Source organism: Schistocerca cancellata, chromosome 2 (assembly GCF_023864275.1).
Source record: "Schistocerca cancellata isolate TAMUIC-IGC-003103 chromosome 2, iqSchCanc2.1, whole genome shotgun sequence".
In the NCBI taxonomy this organism is placed as follows: domain Eukaryota; kingdom Metazoa; phylum Arthropoda; class Insecta; order Orthoptera; family Acrididae; genus Schistocerca; species Schistocerca cancellata.
Genome location: NC_064627.1, coordinates 588,966,164 through 588,982,802, shown reverse-complemented (window position 1 = coordinate 588,982,802; position 16,639 = coordinate 588,966,164). Strand labels below are relative to the sequence as shown.

The 16,639-nt window shown below is 39.1% G+C and overlaps 1 protein-coding gene across 5 annotated transcripts in view; it reads left to right on the top strand.

The window, feature by feature from the left end:
* Positions 1–426: 426 nt before the first annotated feature.
* LOC126162216 (delta(3,5)-Delta(2,4)-dienoyl-CoA isomerase, mitochondrial) overlaps positions 427–16,639 on the top strand; it is a 72,020-nt gene continuing 55,807 nt past the window's right edge. Inside the window, exons 1-3 of one of the 5 annotated variants that reach the window (XM_049918564.1) lie at positions 427–499; positions 2,744–2,873; positions 11,616–11,704. In XM_049918564.1, the coding sequence (XP_049774521.1) occupies positions 2,755–2,873; positions 11,616–11,704 (208 nt within the window). In that variant the 5' untranslated portion in view covers positions 427–499; positions 2,744–2,754. Of the gene's footprint in view, positions 500–527; positions 943–2,743; positions 2,874–11,615; positions 11,705–16,639 lie in introns of those variants that run through there. The other 4 variants (XM_049918561.1, XM_049918563.1, XM_049918562.1 and 1 more) reach the window with 4 other exon arrangements.

Sequence of the window (16,639 nt, the reverse complement as noted above, 5' to 3'; positions counted from 1 at the left end):
TTATGTATTATATTTTTACTTACAATACAGTCCAAATCGAGATAAATGGCAATTATTGCAACTATTTTCGATGATCTTGTCGTTAGACAATCGTCGTTTTGAGAAAAATTGTTCTTGACGTCTTCACAAAGCTGCATCAGCTGTTCTCGCCTTCCGACGTCACACAGGCAACTGCTGTGGAGCAGTGGACACAACCTCTAAACTCACCTACTAAGATTTCTCTCATGTAGACGAATGATCGAAATCGGTTTTAAAATGTATTATTCCCTCATAGATTGCAACTACAATACGGTGTACCGAAAACAAATGGAACAGGATTGTTGTCTGCAGCAACACAGTTCGGTAACACGGACTTCGTTTGCTCGCTCTCTGCCGCCACCCATGCGCAAACTTCGTCCGCTTCACGACTCCCTATTGCTCCGGCTGTATGCGCGGAAACGTCGTCTAACGTGAAGCCCGCTACAGACTCGGTGGCATTACACAAGGTTCACAGAAAGAAGTACGAAATTCGTTCAACAGATGGCAAACAATGTTGAATGTTAAATGCTCTTGCGACCCCTAGTTGTGATAAATGTGACTGAGATCGCAGCCATATTCAGTAAAGTTGTTGTGATTTCTCAGTCACTGTGACTTGTAACAGATATGTGATGACTTGCTCCCAGCTAGGTGTGAGAGGGATCAGTATATTTTGGAAACACAGCTGTTCTGACTGAACATCCAATTAGATGCAGCCACTCGCTTATAACGGGGAGACAGACGTACAGGTGAACTGGTAGATGATTCACTGGACTGGGCGAAGTCCACCAAATCATGATCTGAACTTTGGTAACAAATGCCACTGTAGTCAAACGCTCTTGTACGTGCATATTGTGAGTTAAAGTTAGAGGTGAAAGATGTTGAATGCGGTAAGAGCGGTGTTTTCCGGGGCTGTGATTTCGCGGAGTAAGTTCGCTATATGTTTTGCTCCTGTTCTAAAGCTTAGACTCGCAATACATCTAATGAGAAAAAAAAGGAAAACTTGTTTCTTCAGATTTCAGCTAGAATATTACTGGTTTCTCATAACTGATTTCGAAGAGGTATTTCAATAAACAGGGTGGCACAGTATCTTACAAAACAACAATAGCAGAAAAATGGACGGAGACGCGTTCAGGGAGTTAACGAGCAAATCTGTAAAATCGGAAACACTCTTAGAAGATACGATTGCACTACAAACATAAATGTAACTACGGGGCTAATCGCATATTCAGCCAGTTATAGTGAATGAAATTTTAGGAGAACCTAAGACCAGAACTGTACTTCGTTTTTTATTATGCTATTAAAACGCCTTGGTTGTATATTGCACGCCTATTTGCGTGTGTGTGTTAAACTGACCTGAGTACAGTGGACGTGTTAGGCAGTTTCTTCTTTATCTACAATTGCATATGTGCGTTTTGAAGATGGTGAAAACTTTAAAATAAATCATCCAAGCACTTTAATTGTACAGTGATACGTACAGTAGCTTAAAAGTCATTTTATTACTAGTAAAGTTTAGTGTTATAGAGGAAAAGCGAAGGAAACACAATATTTAAGTTACTAAGAAACCAAAGGTAGACAATTCCACACCCCCTCAAGCCCAATCATAGTTCGTATAGCAACAAATAAGTAGAACAAAGTTTGATACATTCTGTTTAAGGAGCACAGTGGTTTTATTATATGGAATTTAAATGTCAATTAAACAGCCCTAAGAAATACAATGCTTGAAATTCAGTTTTGTGTGTAGTTTTCATTACAAAGTTCGCAACTGGTAGTACACAACAAGAGTATAATAGCGCCATGTGAATGTGTTGTAGTGATCCAAGAAACAACAACAACTACTACTACTACTACTACTACTACTACTACCACCACCACTACCACAGTCTAACATAACATTTTAGACTGTACTACTACTACTACTACTACTACTACTACTACTAGCAGCAGCTTAGTCACCCGTAGATCTCTCTGTACAAGGATAAAGGACATGTCAAAGTATTTACAAGATTATATCAATTCAAAATAAGCTAATTCGTATACACATATATTTACAGACTTCTACGGTAGTTATAGACAATCATTAGCTTTATTCCTGGTATACAGTACTTTTTTTTACAAATAACTTATTAAATAACGTAATGCCGCACTGTTCACTCATATCTCACTATCAGTTACTGCACACACTATACACACATTGTATCATAACACTTCACTCACTACACACACTATATTGTATAGTCCGTACATATAATATTGGAAAAAAACCAATTGTGCATTTTACAGGTAAATTTGAACAATGTGTTACACGAAGGCCTGTTAAATAACAAAAGAATACAATAAACATTACATACATAGTTTTTGCTAGGTACAAGAAGAAATAATATGCGGTGCAATTAATGACACACAATTGGAGCAGACTGTGAGCAATAATAGGAATAAATACAGACAAATATATTATGTACATTTAAGAAATAATACTTGAGAGAGAATTTATCAGGCATTAATGAACATTTTCTCAGGGATTAGTTAACATTTACAATCTTATTGGTTAAAAAAATTGTATACTGTTTAAAAAATTTAATCTTAAATTGTTGGATACTAATTTATTTAATACCATCATTGACTTGTTTAGTAGTGTCACCAAGTTTCTCTTATTGAAATCATACAAAAAGTATGTTGTATTCTAGTCCCAAAATATTTGGTCACAATGGTTTCTTCGTCTTTCCAGCAGGCCAAAGAATGGCATCAACAGGCCCATCATATGAGGCTCTGGCAGTGTCTTCAGTGAGCCCGTATGTTTATCATGTGGAATTAAACAGGCCTGAAAAATTAAATGCTTTCAATGAAGCAATGTGGCAGTGAGTATTTTCCTATGTTTGGTGTAATTGCATACTTCATTTTTTTCTGGAGTAACCTCGCTTGTTTAGAGTGTTATTCTTAAATAAGTAAATTAATAAACAAAAAGTAAAAAGTGGTACTTATCTGTTAAGGAAATTTAATTTGTCAAAATATGAGTTTTTAGAGAGGTGCTACAAATTTATTGGTAATATACATCATACTTCTGATAATATACATTGCGTGCTTTGTGAACACTAGTGTACCAAGCGTTTGTAAATGGAACCATTTGTAATTGAATAGTCCACTGAATAACTAATAGCATTTAATTCGAAGCTATCTGACAGATTAAACAGGAGGAAAGATCTTGGTAGAGAAAATCATGTAGTGGTTATTGGTGGTTCCAGGAACAGATTGGATCTTAGCAGTAAGTACACAATTGAAAGTGATAGTAGTCACGGTGGTGGAAATGCTCCTCATATGGATGTGAAGATTGTGTCACTCTTTGAGTGATCAGAACATCCTGTTGACTGTGTAAATACAAAGCTTCAGGACTCGCCCATCACACAATGGTTTTGTTATTGCCTCACTCCTCACATGGTCACACCACACTTGGCATGGTCTACATTTGAATGTTCCCAGTAAGAGGTTACTTACATGACTAATTTCCAGAAGCATTTATTGTCTCTCCAAGCCCTACAATTCCCAATAATTTTACTAAGACATTTTTATGGCAAATATTTCTGAAGGAGATAGCTGCCAAGTAACGATGCACACAGTTGCAACAGTACATCTACATCTATACTCTGCAAACCACTGTGAGGTGCGTGGCAGAGGATATGTTCCATTGTACAAGTTATTAGGCTTTCTTTCTGTTCCATTCACGTATGGAGCACAGGAGGAATGATTGTTCGAATGCCTCTGTCCATGCAGTAATTATTCTAATCTTATCCTCGCAGTCCCTGGGTCAGCGATATGTAGGGCATTGTAGTATATTCCCAGAGCAATCATTTAAAGGTGGTTCTTGACGATTAGTTAGTAGACTTTCTTGGGATAGTTTACGTCTGTCTTCCTACCAGTTCAGTACCTTCACTATCTCTGTGACACACTCCCATGGATTAAACAACCCTGTGACAATTCGTGCTACCCTTCTCTGTGTCCGTTCAATATCCCTTGTTAGTCCTATCTGGTATGGATCCCACACACTTGAGCAAAATTCTAGAACTAGTTGCACAAGTGATTTGTAAGCAATCTCCTATGTATAGACTGATTACATTTCCCCAGTATTCGACCAATACACTGAAATCTACCGCCTTCTTTATCCGTGACAGAACCTATGTGATCATTCCATTTCATATCCCTACATACTCAGGTATGTGTACAAGTTGGCTGATTCCAACAGTGACTAATTGTTATTATAGTCATAGGATACTTCATTTTTTCGTTTTTTGAAGTGCAAAATTGTACATTTCTGAACATTAGAGCAAGTTGCCAATCTCTGCACCACGTTGAAATCTCATCAAGAAATGACTGAATATTTATGCAGCTTTTTCAGATAGCGCATAGAAAACTGTATCATCTTAAAAAAGTCCAGATTTTACTGTTAATATTTTCTGCAAGATCATTAATGTACAATATGTACAGTAAGGGTCCCAACACACTTCCCTGGGGCACACCTGAAATTACTTCTATGTCTGATGATGACTTTCCATCCAAGATAACATGCTGTGTCTTCCCTACCAAAAAGTCCTCAGTCCAGTCACAAATTTCACTTGACACCCTATATGGTCCCACTTTTGACAATAAGCGTAGGTGCGGTACTGAGTCAAATGCTTTTAAGAAATCAAGAAACACTGCAACTAACTGGTTGTCTTGATCGAAAGCTTTCAGTATGTCATGTGAGAAAGTCAGAGTTGGGTTTCACATGATCAGTGTTTTCGAAATCCATGCTGGTTGTTACCTCATTATGCTTGAGCTCAAAATGTGTTCCAAGATTGTACAACAAATCATTGTCAAGGATACGACATAGTAGTTATGTGGATCACTTCTACTATCCTTCTTGTAGACAGGTTTGACTTGTGTCTTTTTCCAAGAACTGGGCACAGTTTTTTGTTTGAGGGATCTATGATAGATTACAGTAAGAACAGAGGCTAACTCAGCTGCAAATTCAGTATGGAAGCTGACAGGGATTCTGTTGGGCTCTGGAGCTTTGTTTAATTTTAACAGTTTAGGATGTTTCTCAACACCACTGACACTAATAATCATTTCATTCACCTTGTCAGTGGTATGAGGATTAAACTGGGGCAATTCTCCTGGGTTTTCCTTTATAAAGGAACATTTGAAAATGGAGTTCAGCATCTCAGTTTTTGCTTTGCTACCTTCATTTGCTAGGGATTGAAAACTAACTTTGGTGCCATTAATAACCTTTACATATGACCAGTGAAAGATCACTTGACAATACTCTGCTACAGTAGTCACTGAAGGCATCATGCATTGCTCTCTAGACAGCCAAACACATTCAATTCAGCATCTCCCCATCCATAGCCCTACGCTATGTTTTACAACTGTTGCGCACTAACCTCTGTTTCTTTAGAAGTTTCTTTACAGTGAATGTATACCATGGATGTTCCCTCCCATTAGGAACTGCTCTACTGGGTATATATCTATCCAATGCATGGTCAGCTATTCTTTTCATCTTGAGCCAGAGTTCTTCTACATGCTCCTGCCCTGTGCTGAAAGTCTCAAGTTCCTCATTGAAATATAACACTACTGATTTTTTTATTTAGTTTACTGAAAGTAGATATATTTCTGCTTGTTTCAGTTGTCCTTTGTCAATCAATGTTGCCACAACCATGTCATGGTCACTGATAGTAGTTTCGAGGTCAGATCTATTTGTTGCAATTAGATTCAATATATTACCATCATGAATGTGTTTCCTGACTATCTGTTCTCAGTAGTTTTCAGAGAAGGCATTTAGTAAAGTTTCACAGTATGTCTTATCACAACCATCACTGACAAAACTGTAATCTTCCCAATTAACAGGTGGATGATTAAAGTATTACTACAGAATCATGACATAACATCATTTGGAAGTCACAGAAATAAATAAATAAATACATACATACATACAAACAAGATAGCAAGGTTTTCTGACAACCTGTAGGCCACAGTAGGAAATCTTTTAAACTTCATCAATCCCTTAGAGGGTGGTATTAATAACATTTGGTAGATTTTCATATAGATTATGTCTTGGAGCATTATGTGAAATAAGGGAAAGGCAACTACTCATTCATAGCAGATTGATACGTGAGCACAGAAACACACAACGGCAAACAGCATTCACACTAGCTTTTGAGTACTAGTAAAAGGACACACACACACACACACACACACACACACACACACACACACACACACACACACACACACACACACACACAGAGAGAGAGAGAGAGAGAGAGAGAGAGAGAGAGAGAGAGAGAGAGAGAGAGAGAGAGAGAGAGAGGGGCGGGGGGGGGGGAACTCGAAAGCTAATGTGAATGCTGTTTTATGTTGTGTGTTTCTGTGCTCCAAGAACTGGTCTGCTAGGAGGTGAGTGGTTACCTTTTCCTTATTTTACATACTGTTCCAGCCAAGAACTTCCATTATTGTTATAAATTTTGTCTTGGATATTTCTTATTTAGGACACCTAGAGTTACGTACATCAGGATTTGGTTTTGCCCACATTGTAACCGGCATGAAACAAACTCAGTAAAGCAAATGCTATTGGACATCCAGGCAATAGTAGTAGTGGGACAGATGGTGTGAAATTGGCTACTAAAAGTGTCAAATTTTTCCTAGCTGAAAACATAAGACAAAAAATTGTTCATTAAAAGTAGTACCTGTAAATAGGTTGTTCATTCTACACCACCAGATGTAATTTTTGTCAGCTGATGAGTCAAGAAGTATTTTTTGAAAGATTGAATTATGCCTGATTAAGAACAAAGGTGCCTGTACAATGTACTGAACAATTCACAACTCCAGTACTATAAATAGAAATGATTTCTATAAGCTACGCATCCCTCTCTAGCGTTGGGAAATAAGTTTTGTACTTGGGTACAAAAATCACTAATAGATCGCCGGTGGACATCTGGCAGGATATTGGAAATCTCCAAATATTTAAAAACACAGTGAAAGACTACCTTGTTAGCCACATTGTCTACAGTTTATCAGAATACTTGCACTCAGGAATGTTAATTCTGAGTAACCTCATTATTTTTGTTAGATCATGACTGCTAGTATATAAACAGCTGATAGTGGTCTGTGTAAAATCACATAAATGCTTTGTTTGGAGTATTGGATTGCTACTACGATTGTGTAAATGAGAAAAAGAAAAGAAAAATTACATTATGTGCATAACAAAATAAATTCTAGAAGCCAAAGTAGCTATCATACGAAATTCGGAAACTAAATTCAGTTTTCATTTTTGTTGTGACTCGCTGATCTTTCAAAGTGCTGCCACGCAGTTACGCGCGTCTTCTACATGTGGTGCTGTCTGCCAGCCATGCAGCAGCAGCGCCATCTAAGCGGCCAGCCAGCCAGCGGCCGCTAGACTTGGACTCAGTTATGATTTGACTGTTAAAGTGTACACACGTCTTACTCTGTTTACTTGATCTGTGACTTTCATGTATTGCGTCTTCCTTGAAATATATTTGTTCAACTTGAAGATATAACAGTTTTACCAAATCACAATCTTGTACTTTGGTTCACCATGGCATATCCTGCTGGTTGCCAGATGTGCTACCTTTCAGTGTGAAATGTAGAGGTTGACGTAGGTGGTTTGGACTGCACATGGTAGACAAGGAATAGAGAAAACTCTGTATATCACTATCAGTAAACACCAGTTTAATTCTCTTACAGAAGGTGCTCAATATGACTGCAACCCACTCTGATGCACTTTGTGTTTTGTCTGATGATGTATCGCTGAAACTTCGGAAAGATTTCCAGCATATCACAAATGACTCCAATGATTTCTGCATGTATTCATGCCACAAGATCTTGTGGTGACACCATGGGTGCCTTGTACACCACGGTTTTCATGCCTAGTGGTATCAGGTATGGTGAGTGAGGAGGTCAGGCTATTGGGCCTCCATGTCCAAACAATGTGTTACCAAAGGTGTCATTTGAATGGCCACGTACCACATTGTTGAAGTGTGCAGGAACACCACCTGCTTGATCCACATTGCATGAGTAATGTCTAAAGGCTCCTTGTACAACAACTGGATAAGACATCTCACATAAATACGAGGTAATTGGCACCATCAACATTGGGCATGATGTATGGACCTGTGACAGGGTCATCAGTGAGACTTGGCCCCACACTTAGAACAAAGCACTGATTGCCTCAGATATGCAGCCCGTGAGGATGTCCTTCCATCCGAATATAGCTGTTTCTGGCATTGGAACATGTGACCCCTCATAAAGAGACACTCATCAGAAAACAGGATACATTGTAGGAAATGAGGAATCTGCGTACATTGTTCTAGCAACCATTGGCAAAAGTTGACAAAATGAGGAAAGTCATCCTGAGTCATCGCAGTAGCCTTATGTAGTTTGTAGGTATGGAGGTGCTCATTGTGCCTAATGTGCCGCACTGCCATGCATTTCACACCTGTGGCGCGTGCTATAGCCGGGATGCTCATAAAAGGCTGCATTGCGAGATGTGGACATAAAGCTTCTTCAAATTCTGGTGTGCCCTGTGTGTACATGCGTGTAGTGATGATCAGGACATAAGCTGTCCATTTCACATGAACCCTTCTCCATCCCTGTAAACGTGATGTGGGCTGGGTGACACTTGTTGGGGTAATGTTCTTCGCAGAGCTGGCAAACCCCTCTTGCATTCCTTTGGGTTTCCCCAAACATGTGAAACATGTTAGTGTAAACTCCAGTTATGCACACAACCATCAATGCTCAATCTCATTTTACCTTAGTCACATGAGTTACTGAAAACTACAAACAGTATTAAACTACAGAACACAATACAGTACTGTACTCTACTGTTGTCTATATCTATTGCTGTGTGTATTGTAAACAAATGAAGAAATACCACTGGTAAACATATCCACATCACAGTGTTCTCTCTACTGCTAGTCTGTGTCAATTTGCTTACCTACAGTCCCATTTCAGAGGCCCTACCACATCAACAGTCACAAAGCGACTTCAATATATATTTTTTTCTTTACTCCTTGCCTAGCTTGTGTGGTCCAAACTGCTGACATTTTCCTGCACTTTTCAGGGACACTTGCATGCAAACAAGGCATTTTTGAACATATGTTTATTAGCAAAATATACTCGCAAGGTACCCATGTACAAACCACCTCTAGTAATATAACTTTTAATACTCTGTATACCACATATGCAGAGTTACTTGTAAGTATGTCTGGGGTTTCAGAAGATAACTGTGCGAAAACTACAAGACATACAGGAAAAAGACATATACCAGTGGATAGAGCTCTCTCTCCAAGTGTAATTTCATAATACTTGCCGTGGTGAAGCCGCTCTAGGGTGGAGGAATCTCAAAATGAGTAGACAAATAATCTGCTCCACATTGTTTCATTGAATTAGTTTGCACCTGCAAACAGGCAACCCAGTGAACAGATTTTCAAAGCTGGCTGCTATTGTGCTATCCTAGGCAGTTTGTATTGGTGACTTCAGTGAACCACAAGCACATCGATGTTTGCTCCAGCACAAATGGTGCCTTTATATATACAATATGGATTAAAAACTTGGCGAGTTGGTCTGTCTACCGAAATGAGTCTGTTTTGTATGTCTGTAAAACCTTTTATTCATGCTCCATTTTTGCACAAGGACAGAGAGAGACAGGTATGGAGAGCTGCCTGAAGCTAGTCTTCAAACTGAAGAAGAAGAAGAAGAAGAAGAAGAAGAAGAAAAGGACTCCTACTACTTTGTTGTATTTGGTTATAGAAGTACAAACTATATTGTAACAGTTGTCTTGTATGTTATGTGGACTAACACATCATGGTATTGGTTCACACATTACCACCACACACACACACACACACACACACACACACACACACACACACCTCCATGATGGGGCTCTGTTTCCCCAAAACACTTATAGGCTGCTTGCCGAATGTGACGTCACTCTTAATTTTCTACTTACATCTGAAATGTATAGGGAACAACCCAAGAAGGGTTTTTCATTCATTTCCATCCATACACACAGCGAATATTGTGCCACATGTTGCACATTATTATTTATAGTGTACATATTACTTTGAATTAACGATGACATTTTTACATGGAATGTGCTCATTATTACCTACAATTTATATCCTACAGTGGCTTAAAATCGAGAAATTATTCATGTAATATCACTGTTTGATTCAGTTAAGGAGCATGTTTATTAAGTGTTGCTTAATCTGTTTCTCCTGCCATGAATCGTATCTCACAAGTGAAGTCTATGATTTTAGATATTTCATTCTTGCTGGTCCTCTGGGATGATACATTGGTTTCTTGGTTGTTTCCAAGTATCATAGATGCTCTTCCTCCTATCCTGAGAAAGACTTGCTGCCATTTAACTTGTACTGGCTGTAGTGTCTGGAATCTTCTTGTGGCAGGATTGTGCCTTGCAAGTACACTTTCAATTCATGATGTGATACCTTTTCACATAATCTGTTTAACACGTCATATAATCCACTGCCCCTAACAATATTATAAATGCTGTTTAAAACTTTATATAAATGCTATTATTTTTCAATCTCTCTCTCTCTCTCTCTCTCTCTACCTGTGACATGAGTTATTTCTATGTAATTCACATTTTATGATGATGACATGATCGTAAGCACACAGAATATGTACGTGTGTCTCTGCCTGTTAATGTGTAGCTTCACTCATTCAGATAACTTGACTCGTTCCACATGCCTGTAAGTGAATGACTGACTTTGCTTGGAAATCAGGCTTGGACCTCTCTTTCACACTGAACAGTCTCTTGACTCAGCCATCCAGAAAAGTCTTATAGGCTGTGTAAAAGTGTCAATCTGCCAGTATCTCCCCCCTGTTCTGGCAAATTCCAAGAAATGCAGTGTTCTCAGAAGAGCTGTGTACTCTGAAGTTTCCTATTCTGCCAATCTGGCTGTAAGACATGGCTGGATGGCCAAGTCTAGAATGTTCCCCTGGAAGGCAGAACTTCAGAGTCTTGGTCCACTTAGAGTGAGCACGCTGTGAAAATAATTTCAGGAAACATTCTATTACATACAACCACAAACTAATGTACAAAAAAGCTCTGACAATCCTAATACATAATTGTGGTTGCCACATTTGTGTTTTTTGCTTTCTAAAATTTAACCAAAATGCAGCAAGTTATGTACTTCAGTCAAATCAAGCCATTCAGTTATTGAATACTGTTGATAATTATAATGTCGCAATCAAAGAAAGAGATAGTCTGTTAAAATCACTACACAGTATTATACTGATTCCAGCATTAAGGACCATATTAGGCGTACAGAATGGTGATGAGTCAAGGAAGACACCAGTGAGAGAGAGAGAGTTATAAGTCTGGGAAAAAAAGTTTCTGTAATTTATATCGTTTATAGATACTGTGCTATTTCCAGATTCTCTTAGCCATCAGTACTACCTTAATTTTTTTTTTTTTTTTGCAATGGATTAGTGGTTAATACTCACTGTTAACATATTTAAATATGCATAATCTACATGTTTGGTGGAGAGTATTTATTACTCAAGCTTTTAAAATTAAATTTCAGTAACCTTGGAGAATGTTTCAATGATCTGGGACAAAATGCAGATTGCAGAGCTATTGTTCTGTCAGGTGCAGGGAAGCTGTTCACTGCAGGTACTGAAATTTTTTAATACCGTGGAATTACAGTATTTGTGTACTGTGTGGACACAGTTCAAAATTAGAGTTTTTTGTGTTAATTCATAATGGAATCAAGTAATGAACAATTTGTATCTTCACAGTAACTCTAGCATATAGGGTTACTATTCGTATGATAGCCAACTAGAAACTTTCTCATGATGTTAATCAAGAATGTTTGAAACACTAGTTTTATTTATTATTATCTTAAAATGCAATGCCAGCCTCAATAATATAGTAGTTAAGTAAAAGTTCATAGTCCTTGCTGTAGTGGCATTATTTGCTAAGTTTTTATTGAAAGATTGTGTTGATTAAGAATGCTTTAGTATTCTATCTCTGAACATAAAAAAGACAGTCATGAAAAAACCGACAACTATTTGTTAGGTCCACAGAGATGGATCAACTGTTGCATGTAATTATGGAGTGTTCCATATTTCAGCGAATGAAATGTCTTCTTTTTTAATGGTTCATGAGAATGGTAGAAACTTATATTAAAAGCTCTAAATTTCGATGTGGGCTACAGATACAAGAAGGGAAGCCAAAACTTGTATTAGCATTCAATTTCTCACTCACCTTCAATATGAGAGCTGTATTTCATATAATCAGCCATATGTCTCATAGACTGAGCAGTCCTATAAGGAACAATACTGTGGAGACATGGCATGGCTTAGTCACAGACTCCCCCCTCCCCCCAATCCCCCTATATTTTGAACAGCTGTTTGCTAGTAACAACCTTGCCCAGCTTACTAGATTTTTAGTTGGCAGAGAATCTGAATAGTTCATGCACATTTAAAACTGCTGCTACAACCAAGGTAATCCAGCTGTTAAATCACTGGACTCACTTTCAGAAGTTTAAATCCCTTCCTAACCATATGGGTTTAGGTTTTCTGCAGTTCTCGTAAATTGTTGAGGGCTGGAGGTGGAATGGCCCATTCAAAATGAATGTAGCCAATTTAATTCAAAACCTAGATTGTGCGGATCATTAATAACATTATGGTTGATGGTATCGTGTTTCTCCTCCTCCTCCTCCTCCTCCTCCTCCTCCTCCGTCTTCATTGTTATCTTCAGAAATGCCACATTGTTCTTCAAAGAAAGGGAAACACTGAAGAATGAAAAGCAAGGCAAAAATAGAGTCTGATATCAGTTGCACATCTTTTGAGGGCTCAACGATGATGATTCTACCAGCTTGATAACAACAGGATGAACAGTCAAAAAATCCCGTGTGTTATTACCACTTTGGGGACTAAGGGTACGAGATGAAGCCAAGCCACAGTATTAACTGGCTCCCACATTTTAATGAAAAATGAGAGCCATGTGGTTAATTTAAAGTTCTTAAGATGAACCACTTACTCTTTTTTTTCTGACACTCTTAGGAGACAACCTTAATCTAGGTAAAATAATACAAGACCAGTGCAAAACTTTGCAGGTGTGTTTGTTTCCCATCTATGGCAAACTGCACAGCAAATCCATGCCTAGTGCTTGATTAGATCTGGCATGATAGATTAATGTAATTTGTTATTTTTAACCTTTTCTTCTTGACTATGATGGTTCATCTCGGACTCCTGATTCATCTGTACTCCCATTGCAGTTAAAAACTGGTACACCACATCTTAAATCTCTACCAAATAACTTTGAGATTTCAGAAGTATTGATAATGTTTGTATTCTCTTCATGAAACATACATAAACTTGCCATGCAACCACTTTCTTGATTGTGGATATCATATCTGAACTTGGAATCATAATCAGTAAGAATGTCAAAGGTTAATTACAAATCTATTTTTTTTACAAGTTTCAACTGTTTCTCTCTATGCTTCAGAACGCAATGAATTTCCAAGGCAGATTGGCAGTCCATGATATAATTATTTCCATGTTGGAGCAGGTATTTCCTTTTGTGAAGTCACTGTAATTGCTGTCGCATGTTGAAAAATCACATCATCCTTTGATAGAGCTCAGCACATTAAAAAATAATAATAATAATCCCCACACAATATTTGCACTTCTATGTACGAGATCTTATTGTATAATTCTCAAGTGTATTATTCATCGGTAATTAGATGTAAAGATACACGTAACTCCTCTGGAGAGATACATATCTGCATCTACATCGATACTTCACAAGCCACCGTAAGGTGTGTGGTACCCTGTACCTCTACTTGTCATTTCCCCTCCTGTTCCACTCACAAGCAGAGTGAGGGAAAAATGACTGTCTGTACACCTCCGTATGAGCCCTAATTTCTAGTATCTTATCTTCGTGGTCCTTAAGCATGTTTTTTTTTGGCAGGTGCACAATTGTTTGGCAGTCATCTTCATATGCCGGTTCTCTAAGTTTTCTCAATAGTGTTTCCTAAAAAGAATGCCACCTTCCCTCTAGGGATTCCCATTTGAGTTCCAGAAGCATCTCCGTAACACTTAAGTTTCTTTTAACCTTCCGGTAACAAATCTAGCAGCATTCCTTTGAGTTGCTTTGATGTTGTATGTTTGTACAGTTCTCTGTGTGAATGATTTCTTGAACGTGAAATTTAAAACTTTGGCTTTCATTTTGTTATCTTCAGCTGCCATACCAGAATGGTCAACAAGAGACTACATGGAAACCTTAGACCCACTTAGTGATTTTACATACAACCAGAATTTTCTCGGGTACTCTGCCAGATCTTTTGCTAAGGTATGGCAGTGGCAGTTACTGTATGATTCACGCATAGATATTTTCACAGACTCATGAATCTCTACTAACCTTCGCTTGTCATTTGTGCATCCCCTTTTGAACATAGAGTGCAACAGCCTCTGCTTCCTCAGCATCTTACATGTTTTGTTATTAAACCATGGTGGGTATTTTCCATCCTTTATGCACATATTAGGTACTTAGCTCTCCAGACATCGATTTACAATCTGCTTAAACTTTGCCTGTAATTCCTCTTCATCCATCTTACTTGTACTAAGTGATGCCAATTCACTGTCTCAATAAGATGCCAATGACTACTTGTCTGCTCTATCTAGCAAAAACACTCTCCTAGCCTTCTTGACTGGTTTATTAACTTTCGTAATCATAGTTGCTATAATGACATCCTGATGGCTCAGCCCTAGTTCTGTACTGACATTATCGATAAGATCTGGTGTATTTGTAGCTGCAAGGTCTAAGATATTTCCATTGCATGTGGGCTGTTGAGCTAGCTGCTCGAAACAATTTTCAGAAAACTTGTTCGAAGTATTTCGTTTGACAGTATGTCTGTACTCCCTGCAATGAATCCATGGACATCCCAATCCAACTCGGCAGGTTAAAGTTGCCTCCAAGTAGTATTGCATGGTCTGACTATACGAGATACTGGTAGAAGTAAAGCTGTGAGACCGGGCGTGAGTCGTGCTTCGGTAGCTCAGATGGTAGAGCACTTGCCCGCGAAAGGCAAAGCTCCCGAGTTCGAGTCTCGGTCGGGCACACAGTTTTAATCTGCCAGGAAGTTTCATTCCCGAGCTTTCTACTTCGGGTTTCAGCCAGCTCTCAGTCCCAAGAATAATTTGAGTGTGAGAACTTTCCTGTAGGACAGTAAATTCAAGAACTTTATTACAAATACTTTGACAGTTTACTGATAAAATTGTGACAGTCAAAGTGTCTTTATTCTGAATGCTGTTTGACTTCCCTTGCTGTTAATTGACTGGCGAGTGTTCATCATAGTACCTCAAACTACCGCCTGGCGTATAAAAACCCTCATATACATTCCACAAGTACTCTGCTACCTAAGTAGCTGCTTCCTTTGTGTAGTGCACCTTTGACCTATCAAGGGGAGTCCTGTAAATCCCCACATGGTAACGCAGGTCCAGGAATCCACAGCAAAGACCATCACAGAGTTGACGAAGCATTTGGTTGAGACCCTCCACTTGGCTCCAAACCAAAGGACCCCAGTCAACTCTCGAAATGATGCTGCAAATTGCAAGCTCCACTTGCACCACGTGGGCAAGGGCAGCACTTTTCACCACCTCTGCCAGCCGCCTGTATCAACTGAGGATTGCCTCAGAACCCAGGCAACAGTTGTCATCGGTGCCAATGTGAGCCACCACTTGCAGCAGACTGCACCCTGCATGCTTGATAGCCACCGACAAGGCTGCTTCCACATCTTGGATGAGGCCCCCTGGCAGACATACAGAGTGCACATTGGCTTTTTTGCCAACCCCGAACACTAGCTCCATATCACGCCTAACATTGCAGCACCCAATAATCAATACACCCCTCCCCCCATGTGCCTGCTTGGACCCTGCTGAAGGAGTGGTCAGGTGGCCAGTCCACATTGGCCCTCTGCCTCGAGCAACGCGAACGCGTTACCACCCGCCACTCACCCTGCTGTCAGGGTGGATCCACCGTGTCGTGTGCACTAGGAGGTGCCTCATAAGCTGAGCTCGTGAGAAAACTAGTGACACCTGAGGTGTCCCATCTGATGTGCAAGATTCTCTGCCACTGCTACACCCTGAGGCATAGCCAACAGCACGTTCAGCTGTTTGCGAACTGTGGCCAACTCCTCCTGCATCCGCACACAGCATCCACACATCCTAGCAAGGCTAACTGAAGAAGTGAACTATAAAAGCAGACAATCCTAGATATGTGACTAGCTACCCTCATGATGTATCACCAATAGGCAATGATGTGTTAAAGAACTATGTAGCTGGCTGTTCAGTGAGCAACTATTGTGCTAAAGACTGAATGAATTGACACTTACAAAAACACGAGATTAACCCTCTTAAACAGAGACACAGGCACGAAAGTTAATAAATATACTACGTGGAAAACACAGAAGAGAATAAAAACTTAACTTGCCACTCTTTAGACGCGTTTGTATCACAGTCAAGACCTGTAGCTTGACTGACTGGCTTACTAAATGAATGGATGGTTGCTTTCAAAACCAAACAAATGAGAAACTAATGCACT